The 17625-nt window shown below is 33.9% G+C and overlaps 1 protein-coding gene across 1 annotated transcript in view; it reads left to right on the top strand.

The window, feature by feature from the left end:
- Window positions 1–16722, top strand: part of LOC123668994 (SCY1-like protein 2) — a 130250-nt gene extending 113528 nt beyond the window's left edge. The window contains exons 7-15 of the mRNA XM_045602674.1: window positions 4070–4200; window positions 5127–5250; window positions 11606–11745; window positions 11942–12110; window positions 12190–12439; window positions 12808–12944; window positions 14071–14386; window positions 14455–14714; window positions 16423–16722. Of these exons, the coding sequence (XP_045458630.1) occupies window positions 4070–4200; window positions 5127–5250; window positions 11606–11745; window positions 11942–12110; window positions 12190–12439; window positions 12808–12944; window positions 14071–14386; window positions 14455–14714; window positions 16423–16722 (1827 nt within the window). The remainder of the gene's footprint in view (window positions 1–4069; window positions 4201–5126; window positions 5251–11605; window positions 11746–11941; window positions 12111–12189; window positions 12440–12807; window positions 12945–14070; window positions 14387–14454; window positions 14715–16422) is intronic.
- The last annotated feature ends 903 nt before the right edge of the window (window positions 16723–17625 follow it).

The following is a 17625-nucleotide window of genomic DNA, read 5'->3' as shown; positions in this document are numbered from 1 at the left end:
TGCTCAATAAAAAATACAATCGAATTGAGAACTTTCTCCTTTTTGGATGTCGGTTAAAAACAGGTATCACACAGGGGACCTGGTATCTAATCTAATATATACATATTAAGACGATTAAGCCCTTAGGTAGATCCAGCTCTGCGCAAAATTCTAACCACCATCCTAATACTATTGTTATAATATAATGTTTGAATGCTAATTGACCTTTTCCTGTATGGGATAGTATCACCTCGGAATAGTATTCATGCCTTGCTTATTACATTGTTTGGGATAAGTGGATATACAATTACTCCCCAGATCCTTACATAATGATATAATACATACCCATAATTATGCTTTGTTATACATAAGATATTAATAGATAGAACATGTTTCGTGTTTACTTGGACTTCGCTAAAAATGTAAAACGGAATATTATATATATTCTATTTTACCTTTAAAATTGAAAAGAATATTCTTTACTTAGATACAAATTTATTGTTACATGGAAACAACTTTCAGTAAATAAACTTCATTATTTTCTTCATTAAAAACTAGCTCACCCGGTGATCTTCGATGAACGTAATCGTTCGTGAACTATATATATATTTATATATATGCAAACCTTTGTTCTGCCAATAACGAGCAAATAAATTTATTACCCAATTTGGTGCAGTCATTCGGATGTTATGTTTGAACATATATTTCTTCGAACTATTCTTATTTAAAGTAGTCAGTTACTTACTAAGACTACCGATTATGACGTCTGTTCGTTTTGTACGTATGTGTCATTTTATATGTAAATATTTAAAATCTCGTTTTATGTATACAATATTATAATACCTATCTAATTCCGTACAAAATGTAATTAATTTAAAAATTTCTATAGATTCCGGATTAATTTACTTCAAAAAACCCTCTGGCTCTCGAAAATATATTTTAGTTCCATTAGCAAATGTTTGCCTTTTTTATACAGGAATTTGTTAATTCCTGCTCCAAATATCGTTTGAGGTTTACGTATTTTTTTAATCAAAAACCAGCAGATTACTTGTCAAATACACTTGCAAAGAAACGTGTAAAAAATAAAAGTGAGTTTGATAGCATATTGTGTTGGCAATAGTCAACAAAATACGCATCATTAAAGATAATTCAATAGTACTCATCAGATCTGGACTAAATTTAAAAGGGATCATGTGACATGCATCAGCTTCCGATTAAAAAGAATGATCAAATTCGTGCACCCAGTAAACAGTTATGAGGTATAATACAACGTAGGTCGCCGAAAAATTGGACAAGTGAATACGCATTATTAAAAATAACTCCAAAAACACTTACATATACACACACATCAGAGCCTATTGCAGTCCACTGGACGTAGGCTTGCACCCCTTCCTCAGAAGTAACCGGGATTAGTGGGGCTGCCGGGAACTAAGGGCCGAAATTTTTGGTACGTACTCATGAGTTTTAAAAATACTTGTCAGATCGAAAATAGATTTACGTAACAAGCACCATCTTTCAATAAAAAAAGAAGAAACAAAATTTGTCCACCAACGGGTGTGCTTTAGACCACACGACGGAAGTAAAACTTCCTTAGTTGCCCCTACAGTGATATACGAAACGTAACTCTCTCTCTTTCTATCTTTATTAAGTTATATCTTCCTCGCAACTTCCGTTCGCCTCGCCCGATCATATTTTCTTGTGACGCTATCGTCACACAATCATCAGCTTACTACCCAAAACAAGCGTGGTGTTATAGGACACTGGTTAAGCCCATTTTTGAAAAAAGGAATGTTCACAAACTAGAAATACTAAGATTTAAGGATTATGAATAAAAATGAACTTGAAATAATTTTGAATGCGACCGTCAGAGTTGAAGGTAGGAGTAGGACTGACTGCGAGGAGCAGTCGTCTGAGGGTTCTAGAGGAAATGTGCTGAGAGCAGGGCAGGTAAGGCTTAAAGCTAACAGTTCAGGGTTATAACAGTGCGTAAAGAAATTTTACTTCAAAAAGTAAGGTTACACACAAAAAATATAGTCAAATTGCTTGCCTCCTTTAAAAAAAAAAACTTTGTTTTTACTAAAGATATAAATAAATGTGTTTGTTACAAACGAAAAAAAAAACGACTTTATTTACGTCGACAAGTAGCCGAAAAAATAGTCAAGTAAATACGCGTTATCAAATATTACTCAAAAAGCTCTCAACAGATCTCAATAAAATTTAGATTGGAAAACAAAACAAGTATCAGCTTTTGAATAAAATAAGAATAATTGAAACCGGAATACTCAGTGAAAAGTTATGCGGTATAATACAACGTGGGTCGACGAAATAATAGTCCAATATATAGCTATAATACATTATTAGATATAACTCGAAAAGCGCTTGTTAGATTGCAATTAAATTTAAACGGAACTCGATGATACGCATCACCTTTCGATTAAAATAAAAATCGTCGAAATTGGGTACACAGTCAAAAGTTCTGAGGTAACATATAAAAAAAATTAAAATGCATTCGAATCGAGAATCTCCTCCTTTTTTGGAAGTCGGTTAGTAAATATTCAAATGTACTTCAGAAACAACAGAAAAGAATAGAACAAAAGATATCATATTAAAAAAAGTAGTTTACACCCAAACACAAATAATTTAGTTACACTATACGATACGAATCGTTTACACTATACGATAAGATATATATATACGTACACCTATAATGTACCAAATTTTTTTTATATAAGGACGAGGTATTGTCAATATTTATTACTGGTACTATAAATAATCTGTTAATGCGAAGCAAAGTATCGAAATAAAATATTTAATAACAAAGTTTTAAGCATACAGTATTTTTTACATATTTTTCATTACATTTATAAATAAGGAAACAGAAATTTAAATGAAATCTATCAATATATCGTTATGTAGCAAGTTTGTTTCGTTGTACTGACTCACTGAATTCAATAATTTATATATTGGAGAAATTATGCTTTCTGTAATTTTAAAACAATAGTGATAGTGTTTACCCTGGTTTTAGTATCACCAAGGGCTTGTTTTGCCGATAGTTGATGGAATTAAAAAGGTAAAGTTACTATATTCTAATTTTCTTTTTCGCCATCAAATCCCACTTTAAGCGTCAGTTAAGTCACTGTTCGCAATTTGTGAAACAAAAGTAATACTTTGCAAAAGTATTAATGCTACGAAGTATCTTTATTCATTATTATGATCTTCATTCGATCTAAAAAAAATATAGATATTATTTTAAATTGACAATAAAATCATTTGATTTGAGATTATAATATCGACACTCAAATAATGGATCACTTTTCTTTTAGTTGTAGAGTATTTTTCTTTTATTTATTTTTATTGTATAAATTTTTAAACCCAAACAAAATTACATAAAAAAGAATTAACAGTTACGAGTATATCAGTTGCTTTTGACTATACCCGTTGTACGCACCTCAACAAAGGAAACGATAGGTGACTCTTACTAAATTTAGGTCAGACCAGGAATAATCTGCCGATGGAATCGATGTTCAGGACGTTATGAGGCACGCAGCAACAAAATAAAATGCACTCACGTGCCTTAGAGAATCGATGATGACTTCCACTATCGATTGGGCACACCAGCTGGTTGGATTCTGCACATAGCATCAAAAGTATTGGAGTTGAGAAGATGCTATGAGTTCATGGTATTTAACGATAACACATCAGCATAAGAAGCCCGCGTAGCAGTCGTGTCAGATTAGGCGACGTGCGTTCGCGGCGCGATCATGTGTGTAGTAACTACTAATTGCAAGTACCCTCCAGTTTCTGCCAAAAATTTCAACTCACGGGCAGTGAGTGCATAACAGCTTTACAAGGCTGCGTTTTGTTGCTGCATAAACCTTCATACACAGAACATCGATTATAACGTTAAAACTACGATTTACTACGTAAAAGTGCGATGACGGAACACCCGTTAACCTACGTAAAAAATTTAATTTTAAGAATAGGTTGACATTATTGTAATATTACATTTCATAAAATATTTAACTTAACATTAAACTGATTGATACAATTTGCAATATAATGGTAATGAATTTCTAAAATTCATAAACAGTTGGAACAACAAGTGAACGACGTGCTGCCTCGCATCCCGCCCGGTCTTCAAGAGGCCGTCCAACGCCTGCTGTCACGTGACCCTCACTCACGACCCTCAACTCAACTATTACCACTCATCAACTACTTTAAGTAATATCTCTTCTACATTTTTATTTTTATTTTTAATATACAAACAACATAAATTTTAGCGATTCAATTTATTGTTTTGTATTACTTTAAAGTTATGCTTATTATGTTTGTTATTTTATAAAGACTGGTATACACCAGCACCTTCTTGTGATGATTGATGCTTAAATATTAATACATTTTGGATTGTTTTCAGATTAGACGTTTCGTACGTTCATCACTCAATTACAAAATGTCGATAAATTATATATGTACAAAGAGTGCATAGCCTTGAAATATACGGTTTTATTTTAACAGAGTGGATTAGCTTTTTTTGTTTGAGTAAAGCAGATATGCAGGCATCAGCTTTGTATATATTTTTTATTCGGATGTTAACGTTGTTACGTAACATCCGAATAAAATATATACATATACGAAAAAAAAAATTATATTTCATAAAAATTGTATTTTCATTTCATTTTATTTATTTGATTATAAATTGTGATATATCAATTAATTATATAATACTTTACGCTTTCGCCTGTAGTATCCTTCTGCTGGGCATAGGCCTCTTTCCCCGTATAGGAGAAGGATCAGAGCTTAATGCAGTTTGGCATGATACAACCGGGACCGACGGCTTGACGTGCTCTCCGAGGCACGGTGGGGAGACCTACAAAGACTGCACAAGCACCCAGACCACGGCAAATATCTGTATGACTAATACAAATGTATGGCATGTGCGGGGATCGAACCCACAACCGCTAGTGCAATAGCCACAAACCAGTGCTCTGACCATTGCGCCAACGCGGCGTCGTATAATCCTTTATCATTAATTTATTGGTGAATCTAATATAGTACTGTATTATATAGGTTAGGTTAGTTGTTATTTACATATCATTGTTTTGTAAATAAAATTGTGAGTAATAGAAATATGCTTTTACAAATTCTAGGTGTCAAATTGAACCGGCAATCCAAGCGATGCAATTCTTAGATGTCATCACGTTAAAAGATAATGCACAAAAGATCCACTTCTATAAAGGCCCACTTATTGAAGCTTTACCGTTCATACCGAAGGTATTTATTTATTTATTTTTCCTGTGTAATAATGCTCAGCGAATTATGCTTATAAATAATTTAAATAAATATGCATTGGAGAAATAAGTAAAAAGGTTTTTAAATAACTAGTAGATTTTTAAAGGTCAAAGGTACATCTTTACTATTTTTAATGTTATTCACATTGAAAACTTATGATTAATTTTTATTATCTACATTGAATTTCCGGAAGCTTGTAATAAACGGTGGCAGAAGACTTTGAATTTATGTAAATTGCTTGTTAATACCAGAAAATGTCTTCAGACAACACGGTTTATTAATTTCGGTCAAAAACGTTTGTGTAGCATAAATATTCATCTTTCATTAAATTAAATTTACTTATTATCTGTGGAAAAAAAAATCCGCAATAAGCCTAATTTTTAGTTAAAAATTATTATTTTTATATGCGTAGAAATATGTGCTGCATGTGCGAATTGCAATGATTTGTATTTTACTTGTAACAGGTAAGTGCGTCAATTTTATTTTTGAATCGGCTGTAATAATATTAGACTGTCTTGTAAATGCTGTCTGTCGACGCTTGACCAGCGTCAATGCTGCATCTATACCACGTTGATGCTGACCAATCGTTGCATTAACTTTCACGACTGCAAAACTTATACTAAAGATTCAACCACACATTATATGCTATGCGAATGCTGATTGAATATAGCGATCATCTCCATTCTACGTAACGTTGGCGAAAGCAGCTGTGCTATTTTGGCACTTATTGAAGCCATTAATCCAAGTGAATCAATGAAAGAATGCGTATGTAGTAGGTTACCGATTAGTTACAGGTTTACAGTTACAAAATAAAAGGTAATTGCTTTGTTGTAGTACTTTAATTATTGCAAATATTTATACCATAAGTAGCTCACCAAAAAAGTGTACAGAAAGAAAAGGCGTAGTAAAAAATAATAATAAATAAACGCTTCAAAGTCAACGGCCCCCAGTATAATTTTCTCCTGTGTCGGGGGTCCGGAATTACACAATATACAAGCACAAACGCACAGACCACGACAAACATTTATATGGCCAATACAAATGTTTATCGTGAGCGAGGATCGAACCCGCGCTGCCGGTCGCAACAGCCAGTGCTGTGACCGCTGTGCCAACGCGTCGTCTTATGATATGAAATTGTGGTGGCTTTCATAACGTATTAAACGAAATATTATTTTTAGTTGAAGCTCAAATTAGATCTAAAACATATAAAGAAAAACAATCCGGAACGTACTTATGTATTCATTTATTTGTTTGCCTCATAGTTAACTGTCACCAGTATAATGATATACTATGTCTGACAATACACATAGCACAAAACAAACGATCCAACTCCAACAAATATAACTTTTCGTATGACAGCAACAAATTCGACAGCAAATATGCTTGAATATGCTATGTTTTTTTAAATTCTTTGGTATGTCGTAAATATGTATACAAACTTCTTAACAACTTACTACTTTACAACTTACTTGAACGTATGCCCTGGAGTATCAAAAACATCGTAGTCCCCCTATCTCGGAATAGACTAAGACATTTTATTTGGAAATTTTAGAGTAGTCTACGGGGAAAACCTTCAATTTTACTATTTAACATTATAATAGCCCTTTAATATCCCTGTAAATAACGGGAAATTAATTTTTAAGTACTAGAGTACAAGTGTAGTAGAGCACGAAATACTAGTGCAGCAGATTCATCATCATCATCGTCAGTTCAACCTATCGCAGTCTACCGCTGGACATAAGCCTAATCAAGTTCACTCTTAACATCCAGGTTATCCGCAATCGTTATCCAGATATTTGTGCAGCAACTTATTTTTGCATTTTAAACATCATTATTGCATTTATTCTTAGCATCGTAATTGACGTTAGTTGATCAAGGAGTATTGGAAATACGAGCAGTATCTAGTTTCATTTCATTAAAAACTTTCTTTCAACGTCTAGAGTAACAATCGATTTTAAAATGTTCTTTTATCTTATATTAAATGAAAAATGTATGTATTACTAACTACAGATTGCACTGCTCATATACACATAATATAAATTGTCCGAAAAATATTATGTAAAAAAAAAACATATATCGAATGTAGTTGTTTAGTAACCAACAGTATATACTTATAATGAAACAGACCATTTCTGTATTATGAACATACATTCAAGATACCATAAGTGCAGCGGTTGCAACAACTGAAAGATGCGCAAACGGTCGCGGATTCCATCCCCGTAAAATATAACAGGATTTACTCAAAACCAATATTATTTATATTAAAAAAAATGTACACTTTTAAAACAAAAATAATAAGTACACATCTTTAAGAGCTATTTCACAATTTTACGCTCTGCAAGTTTAGGTAAATTTGGTCGCATCGCGTGAGTCGTACGAGCCGCGCGATCTTTGTGCTAGTAAGTATAGTTTGACAACGAAAAGACCATTTGATCATTTTCTAATTTATAATAAAAATTAATAACTATGGTATAAAATGTTTTTTAAATAATTAATTTGTTAAAAATTTCAAGTATGTTATATAACAACAGTCAATAAATTTAAAATAAAAATAAAAAATCAATTTATGAAACAATTTTTTTTTAATTGATTTAGTTTTTTCAGTTTACGAATGAATCTAATATTTACGATATGAATAAAATAGCATTTTATGACATCGACACCGACAAACATATTAATTAACAAATAACAAGACAAACAGATTGAAATGCCTATTTATATTGATAATGTGAGAAAAGAAAATTAAATTATACATTTGTTTAGAGAAATTATCACTATATTATTTTACAGTCATTATCGTAATATGTTTATTATATTTATATTTTATTATGAAAGTATCAAATGCGTTTTATCCGCTATAACAACAGGCGCTTGGCGCGTGTGAGCGAAAGAGACGGCTGCGCAGAATTTGGCGTGGACCTTTTTATTATTTAATATAAAATGTATTAAAAACGATTACATCTTTTAGTTATTTTTTTTTTTTGTATTCCTTAATGATGTAAGTTTACTTTGATGAAGATAGTTCGTTAAAATTTCTTAGTTTTCTAAGAAAAATATCGCTTTTAAAATTATACTTATTTGGAAAATATTCGTAACTTTAATTTTTTTTTATTGATTAATAGAGATACAAATGGAATAAAACTCTGTTCTATTATTCAACAAAATTATATTCCACATATTACTATTTTTTTTAAAATGGTTTCAACGTAGAGGTTATTGAAAAGTAGGACTTCAAAGTGTACATTGCGACCGTTTACCCAGGGAGGAGGCTGATGAAAAGGTTAATAATTTTATACACATAATATAAATCAAAATTCTGATCTGACTATCGACTACAACAAAGGTTGCTCTATTATATTTTAAGAATATAAATTACATTATTGCATCCGACACTGAGATTAACTACGTCAAAATATTACAATTTCGCGGATTGTTACAATTTTTGTGAAATGGCTCTTAATAACAGGGCGTTTTTGGAAAATGGCTGAACTGTTCCGCTTTTTTTTTTTTTGGGATAGCCCACACTAGTATTTATCCTGGTCTAGCGTTTGTATTTTTAGGTTCTCTATTTCCAGACATATGATTCAAATTCTGTGATTGTAGTTTTTGGGAAACCGTCGAGAGTGTGGCGTTTATTTATGTCCGTATGCATGTGTGGAGAGGGGGTGAAATCAAAAGAGTATACATAGGTTTAATTCATTAATGCGTAGACCGAATCCGTCCACGCTTTTCTTTTTAGACACGAGATATTGTAAATATTGTACTATAAATTATTAGGGTCTTTAGTTCTTCAACTATAGATATCGTAACAATTAACACTTAGGATTTGATCCAAATGACATGAAAACAGAATTACACATTGAGTGTGAAGCGTTTATTGAATTTCTTACTAGCGACCCGCCCCGGTTTCGCACGGGTGCAATGCTGGTACTAAATATACTACAGAATGTTTTTATTTATAGTGTGAAGCTAGCTTGGTTATTAACATAATAACAACAACATTAAATAATTGTGTTTGCAGGCAAACGAAGAAAAACCGACTTCAATTATATCGACAAGTAATACAACGTAGGTAGATGAAAAAAATAGTCAAGTAAATACGCATTATCGAAGATTACTCCAAATGTTGTAACCTGATCTCGATGAAATTTAAATGTGACCACATGATAAACATCGGCTTTCGATTAAATTAAAAATCATCTAAATCGGTACACCCAGTAAAAAGTTATGCGGATTTTCGAGAGTTTCCCTCGATTTCCGTTCCGACGATCCTGGTTTCCTTATCATGGTACCAAATTATAGATTATCTCCTTTCCAACAATTAAATAATTATCAAAATCGGTTCATAGATGACGAAGTTATCCCCGAACATACATAAATATAAATATATATATTTATATATACGGTCGAATTGAATAACCTCCTCCTTTTTTTGAAGTTGGTTAAATATGCGTCGTTAGATTACACGTTGTTACAGAATGCGTTGAAGAAATAAAGGTTCAACGCTCGTTCCCCGTAGGTGATAGCGTGATGACTGACCAGACTTCTTAATAATATTCTTGCGATATTTGAAATAAATCCATGCAGTACTTTTTGAGTTTATCCCGGACATACATACAGACAAACTGAAAAACAGACACACGAAAATTCTAAAAACTATATTTTTGGCTTCGGTATCGATTGTAGATCACACACCAAGTATTTTTTAAAAAAAATATTCAATGTACTGTTTTATATAACAATAGTTTATTAAACATTATACATATTTACAATTCACAACTTAATAACTAAATATTTACTGATAGTTTTGGTATAAATCATGTCTGCGTGGAATCGTACCAAGAATGCTAGCAGCATTTCCCCGTTGAATCGCTATGTCGATTCTCTGAGCAAAAAATGCACCAGCCCTCTTTTCACCAGTGGAGGCAATAAGGCGAGGAGTTATCTCATTAAAAAAAATTTTTAGCACTGCTACTCCAAGGTCCAAGTTTTTTGACTGCAAACGGCACAAAGATATAATTTGGAATTAGTGACGAATATTTGTGCCGTTTAGTCGTTTCAGCTTTTTCCGCTGCTGCTCCCGCTATTTCCCTGACATGAGACGGAGCAAGTGTGTCAACGCAGGTTGCTTCCCACAAAAGCGCCCGTCCCCTTTCCCAGGGAACCAACTTCAACCCATCAGGTCTATTGCCATCATTGCGACTAATCCCAGTAGGCTCGATAAGAGCAGGAACGTCGATGGTGGCAAGAGCTCTTTTTATGGTATCGTTTAGGGAACCGTGGCGGGAAAACCTACCTGAACTCTTGTTACAGGAAAGGCCGTGTAGTCCGAAAGAATCGACCTCTTTTCCGCACGGACATCTGTGTTCAAAGCACAGTGGAGCTCCCAACCGGAGGCCGAGAGCAATTCTAAAACTGTCATTGTCTAAATTATCCCAAGATTTTTTGACGGCATTTCGTGTAACCAGTGACCTGACTCTTTATTTGACACAGCTAAAAGCCTGGCACGGTTTTTGTCACTTGTAAGATTTAGCGTCAAACTTATATATGTACAGTTTTGACTTTCCTACCATTTTATTATATGTACAAATGTAGAATATAGATTGGTACCTGTAGGAGGAAATTGCTTTCTAGCAACAAAGCTGTATTTTAAACCATACAATTTTTTTTCCGGTTTTATTCTATAGTAGGTACACTAGCGTAACGCGCACAATAATAATTATTATTATTTAAACATTTTAATAATTTTGTGAGAGCTTATTTGTTTTTGCTAAGAATCCGAATTGATATGCAACAGACAAATTACTTTATTCTGTAAAAGAAATGTTGTTTAGTAATTTAGGTAATAACGTTGTTTAATCAATATTATCTATAAATATAAATAAAATTGGAGTGTCTGTTTGTAATATTAAAATAACTGCTTTTTACTAAATGCATATGGATAATATACACGGTACATACCAAAATAATATTTTTTACAATTTTTGTCTATCTGTCTGAAACTCTGTTTCTGGCTAATTTATGAAACGGCTGGACCGACTTTGACGAGACTTTCACTGGCAGATAGCTGATGTAATAAGAAGTAACGCACGCTACTTTTATTTCAGAAATTTATTAATTTTATGATTCGGTGAACTGAATAATAACTTTTTTGTTAAATTCTAGACGAAGCCGCGAACACAGCTACTTTAAAATAAATTTCGAGCAAAGCGATGGAATATTACACAAATATTTGTATTGTAATAATTATTTATCGTGAAAAATAAACAACAATATAATACGCTATTTAAACGTTGTGCTTGATTTTATGTATTATTATTAATTAATTATCTTTCAGAAACTACGTTGGCAGCATGTTTGGCCAGTTGTACAGGTCGAAATCAAAAACACAGAGATATTAGCTTCTGTGCTCATTGCCGTTGTATGGATAACGAATGAAGCTACAAATGAAGAGTTTTCCACCTACATCTTACCCGCGTTAAGGTAAATTTCTTAACTTTAGAGCCGATCATAATAATTACCAAATAAGTTTTAAAATATATTACAATTCAGTATTATATATATATATATATATATATATATATATATATATATATGTATATATATATATATATAGAGAGAGAGAGAGAGAGAGAGAGAGATCATATGTAAAACATTTTTTTTTTTCATTTAGAACCGTGGATTTTTATGCCCTGATGAACTCGCCTAAGACCCTACAAGCATCAGTCACAATGCTGGAAAATCTTCATATTATAATGCGTAAATGCTCAAAGGAAGACATGGATAATGAGATCATGCCTCTACTTTACGCCGCTATGAACAATAACAACAGCCATATTCAGGTCCAGTATTTCTACAGTAGTAGTTTTATCTTAAAAATATTGAAGTATTGTTGACTTATAAATATATACTTGCTTACAGACGGCATCATTAATTGCTCTACAGAACAGCGCAGACTTGTTGCCTGATCAAATAATACACAACGTAATATTGGGGAAACTGAGGATTATGCTCGAACAGAATCAGAGCGACGTTAAAATTTTAAATTTGATTCTCGGCTTCTTTGAGCTCATTTTGACACGTTTGGATAGGAACCATGTCATGGAAGATGTAATACCGACACTTCTGGTCATGAGGCTGAATGACCCTGATATAACCACTCGTGTCGTGAGTAAGTAGTCCCTCGAATTAACGTTAAAATTGTTAAACCAAAACATTGCTACTTGCTTAGTAAATTGTTGTGTGATGACAATTTAATGAATAAGTTTAGCCAAACGCCGTATTACGTGTTTTTTTTTATAAATACGCAAATAAAAATGTGTCATATTGTAGTAAAGTTTTGTTCAAATGTTTAAATTTAGTATTATTAATAAAATTATCGACGCTAGCGATGGTGTTATAGCAATATACGCATATACATATATATTTTTTGTGGTTATAAATATTTGAAACAGGTACGCAAAAGCGAACTTTGCGATGCGATATTTTATTGCTCTGCGTTGTTCTTTTGTATGAAATACTAAAAGGCACTCGTTACAGAACTGTACAAGTCCATGCTATTGGAAAAGAAGTTCGGGCTGACTACTAATTTGATGGCTACTAAGATGATACCAACATTGGCTCCTCAGACCATCAACCCAGCACTTAATTTAGAGCAATTCGGTACTCTTATGGAGGTAAGTTTACTAAATAAGTATACACTAACATGTTAGATACTTTTTTATGCATATAAATAAAAATTTTATTTCAAATGAACAGGACAAACAACCCCGTTCGTTTTTCATCAGCTCAGTAGAGTACATTCAAATCAATTTTACCCACAAACTCTTAGACTCTTGGCTATTACACTCATGTATACTTTTACATTAATGTTATAAAAAGTAAAAAATTCGCGTTTAGCTCATTACTTATATTATTTATCGCTTTTCTCGTTCTTACTTCGTTACTTATAATTTTATTTATTTGATCGGCGTTATTATGACATATCGTTTTATGAGACGTTTTTGCCTTAAAATTGTGCACAAAATATATTAAAATTAATTTATATATAAATTTAAAGCTTGAAAGCTGTGTTAAATCTATATTATCATATCTACGCCATTATATCTATGAAAATGCAATCAGTAAGTTGTTATTGGCAAGAAGACCGATTATAATAGGCTGTTGACATAAATTTAATTTGGCGCTCTATTTATCCGAGACTAAGGTGAACAGGTCATTAAATGCCTCACCGATGCCATTCTGTGCAAAATGTACTTATACAATAGTAACATTTATCATTTAACTCAACCTTATTTGATAATATTTAAGATGTTGTTCAAACTAAACGTAATAAATACATGAAATTAATAACAAAATTTAAAAAATAAATATTAAACTTGACAACATTTTATATACATACTACTAGCTGACCCCGCAAACATTGTTTTGCCATATATTTTATTAACTTTCTCATATAGGCTACAGTAACACCTAACTATCACTGGGTGCTGGTACTAACGTGCCGAAAGTATATATCTGTAAGATTCCTTTATGTTATGCGTTGACTCTTGTTAAAATGTAATAACAGCTAATCATTAGTTGTATAAAATGGCTTTAATCATTTTTAAAAAGAAAAGAAAAAACCCTGTATAATGTTATTTACAAGTAATGTTGCATGATTTGTCTATGCTCAGGTCTAATCATAAGGTCAAAATAACATTAATTCACTAAATTTGAAAATTAATATACTCGTAGAATTACAATATAAGATTAAGCAAAGAAAAAATTTCAAAATTATATTTGGTTAAATCATTTGCTCAGATACTTTACGACATGATGGAGAACATTGACAAGCATCAACGTAGTAAGCTAAAGGAAAGTAATGCCACCGCTGTGCCGAACCCTGATCGTCGTGCTCTACGTCATCAGATAAGCACAGACAATGTGACAGCCCCACCCTTTAATATACCTAATCTAAGGGTGGAACAACGCAAGACTTCAAGTGCCGAAGATATGGCACGCAAAAACTCAATTGCCGCACCTATAACCACCACAGCTGCCAGTAGCGCAGCTGGTAGCGCAGCTGGTAGCGCGGCTGGTAGTGCTACCGGTAGTGTAGGCAGATTTAAGAGTAAGTGTTAGTTCGTGCATTAAAAACTAAACCAATTGAAGCCTAAACGTGTACCTAATAAACATTTTTTTTAGATACCGGCATTGGTCAATGGTTCTTCGGATCGAACAATTCTACTAATAACGACGGTAACTTTTTGCGCGTAACAAGCGTGTTTCCAAATAGACGCTTGTCAGACAACACTTTGATGACCCCCAAGATTCGCATAGCACCATCTTGCGCCTCTTCTCCTGGTGGAACTCCAGGAGGCACTTCTGGATTACCGACTCGACGCCACTCGAGCATTGGACCACAAGAACGTCGAGGATCCGCTGTAAATTTGTCTCCGCCCACTGTAAGTCGCACGATCGCAACCACAGAAATTTTACATAACTGACTCATTTTCTATATTCATATTTAACACATTTTATAATATAATGACACAACACACTCTACGCGGAAGAAATTCTTAGAACAGATGCGGAAGTCCGGGTAACAATAATTTCATCATTGCTAATGGTGAAGTGACGCTATTGTTTTGGCAGGTTCATCAGTACAGAGGAAGGGGCGGCTCAGGCTCGAGCCTGTCCGTGCCATCCACCTCACATTGCGTTGTAAGTGATGTATTCTATCCTCACCCGCCTCTCAACGGTTTCCCGAATCCTCTATTAAATGTCGACTTGGAACGGCTTATTTTGATGTGGACTGTTTTCTTCTGCGATTGCGTCTTCTTCCCACGTGGACTGGGAGAGATTGTCTCATTGCTCATCATCACCATCACACATGTCTATCTGCACGAACCTGGTTGACGTATAATTACACGTTACGAACTATTCCTGTTCAATCATTGTAAATCATTGTATCACATAGCTACTACATTCATTCCTGCGAGGAGACCGAAACCTTAACCTTCAAGAAATAATGAAGTGATGCATGCTAATTTTGTGACCAAATCGTGATGCATGACGGTAGTCACGTCACTGTGTCAACGTGAATCGCTGGAGAATAGCTCCTGCGCCTGTTATTGCTATCGCGCTGCTTCATCTTCGACAACCTGCAAGGACCCTCATCGAGCTTGTGTTTGAACGGTAAAAAAAATTGGCAATACAATTGGCATTAAAATTGGGTGTCTCAAAAAAAAATTCTAAATAAAATGCTATTCAATGTTAAATGCAAGTAAATTGAGAATATACTTTGAAATCGTTCGCGAATCTCAACAAGAAACACACTGTCGACTGGAGCTCGCGCCTCATCAAAAGCTTAAAACTTCGTTCAGTGTATCTTTGGGTGTAAAATTATACAAATCAATAGCCATCTTTTCATTCATGTCGAGGCTGTGAGCCGATGATTAGCGCTGTCTCATTCATTGTTGCTATTTGTTCTTCTACGCAGCTTGCACGGAGCATGATCGTGAGTATGATCTTCTCTTACATGTTTGTCGTTCAGTTACGACTTCTATATATTATCTCCATACATATTATATAAATTTAGCGTCACTTAGATGTTGCCTAAACTTTAAAAATAATATGTGATTTGTAAAATTTACTAGTATATCAAAACACAAAGATGGCAACATCTCCGTGCATATAATTAAACTATGTAGAGTACTTTACTAATTTATTTCTGAAGCACAAAAATATAAGTTCGACGGTTTTCATTTGTTGTAACATCGTACCAACAATTTAAGGCATGCAGCAGCATCTTCTACTAATTGCTTTTACGTACAAACTGACACGACTTTATATGCAGTAAGTTCGAAGAATACACGAAAATATAATAATACAACAATCATAGTTTTACTCATTTTTACTAATTTTAAGTTTTTATAATGAAACAAATAACGTCTATACTTAATACCTACTTATACGTGCAATGTAATTTTTTTGAATACATTAACAACGCTAAATTGTTGTCACGACCGAGAAACGGTAACAACAATTAATGATTACATTTTATTTGCATGAAACTAATCTTATAAAGATTTTTTAAATTCTACTCGATAACTTATCAACGAAATAATATCCTATAGAATGAACAAATGCTATATTTTACCTATAATGTAGGGTGGTTCGATGCCGAATACGTCATCAAGCGTTCCGTTCTTGCTGACGTCATCGATGCAGTCAATCAGGTCACGGCGACCGTCCGCATGCCTCAGCGGCTCTCAGGGCTCTGGAATTCTACAGCAGATCAGCACCGGCATGGTAAGGCATCTTCCGGTCGGCTCTCATGGCAATGTACCGCACGTCCAACAGCCATGGGGTACGTTACAGGGCGCGACGTCCGCAGGCTACAGCGCTTTGCGGCACACGGCTATGGCAGTCAGGAAGTGCCCCTCACTTAATATCACGCTGACACGTTAAGCGGTCGCACCATTACCCACTCGTAACACCAAATTCAAACTTTAACTTTCTTTTTAAACTTGTGTTACGAGTGGGTTCATTTTGGCGCTGCCCCGAATTATTCGACAGCGCTCATAGGACATTAGCACTTTCTGAACCTTGTATTGACATTTTGCCCTTCCGTAATGACCAAGTAGCGCCCTTAATCTCTGTCTGAATGTCTTACGAGTAGGGGGGTCCAGAGAGCTGCTTCGAGTACATCAGTACTCGTTGTGCTTTAAGCGCTATACGAACGTTTGTTACCTATCCCATATACGTAAAGAGTAGCAACTTGTTTGTTTAAACGGACAGATAGGTCCCACTCGCGGGCCATACAGCATTTAAAGTGTTTCCGATTTATTATTTAATTTTATCTGCTCGTTACAACAGTGTTATTCCTTGCGTTTAGAAATATCCATAGAGAAGGAAGGTATTACACGTTCAACCGATCTTTTCGGTGCAGCGCTCGCAGCGTCCACGACGCTTCCTTAACAGTTCTACCCTCTGGCGATCCCCGTCCAATTCCTCCTTCTCCAGTAGCTCTACTAAGTGTTAACCTATATGTTTGCTTTTGATTTTCCGAAAGTGATCTTCTCTAGTAACTATTTAATTTTCTAAAACGAAGACTGAAGCGCTTATCTAAATCTCAAGTATTAACTGATTTTATTGTATTTCAAAAGTATGTTGCAGTAGGATGAAACGGAAAGTAAGCTTTAATTCATATAATGTGGACATATCACTTCTACATTGCGAAAAATGTGAATAAAAGTGTCCAATTATATTAAATATTAAGAGTTTTAATAAATAAAATTATATATTAAATATGTTACCCAAGTAACGGTATACAGCAAGATGCTGTATATGGTGCTGTTATCGATGTTTGTA

This window comes from Melitaea cinxia, chromosome Z (genome assembly GCF_905220565.1).
Source record: "Melitaea cinxia chromosome Z, ilMelCinx1.1, whole genome shotgun sequence".
Taxonomy (NCBI): domain Eukaryota; kingdom Metazoa; phylum Arthropoda; class Insecta; order Lepidoptera; family Nymphalidae; genus Melitaea; species Melitaea cinxia.
Note: the sequence above shows the minus strand (reverse complement) of the source record. Positions and strands in the feature narration are given on the sequence as shown.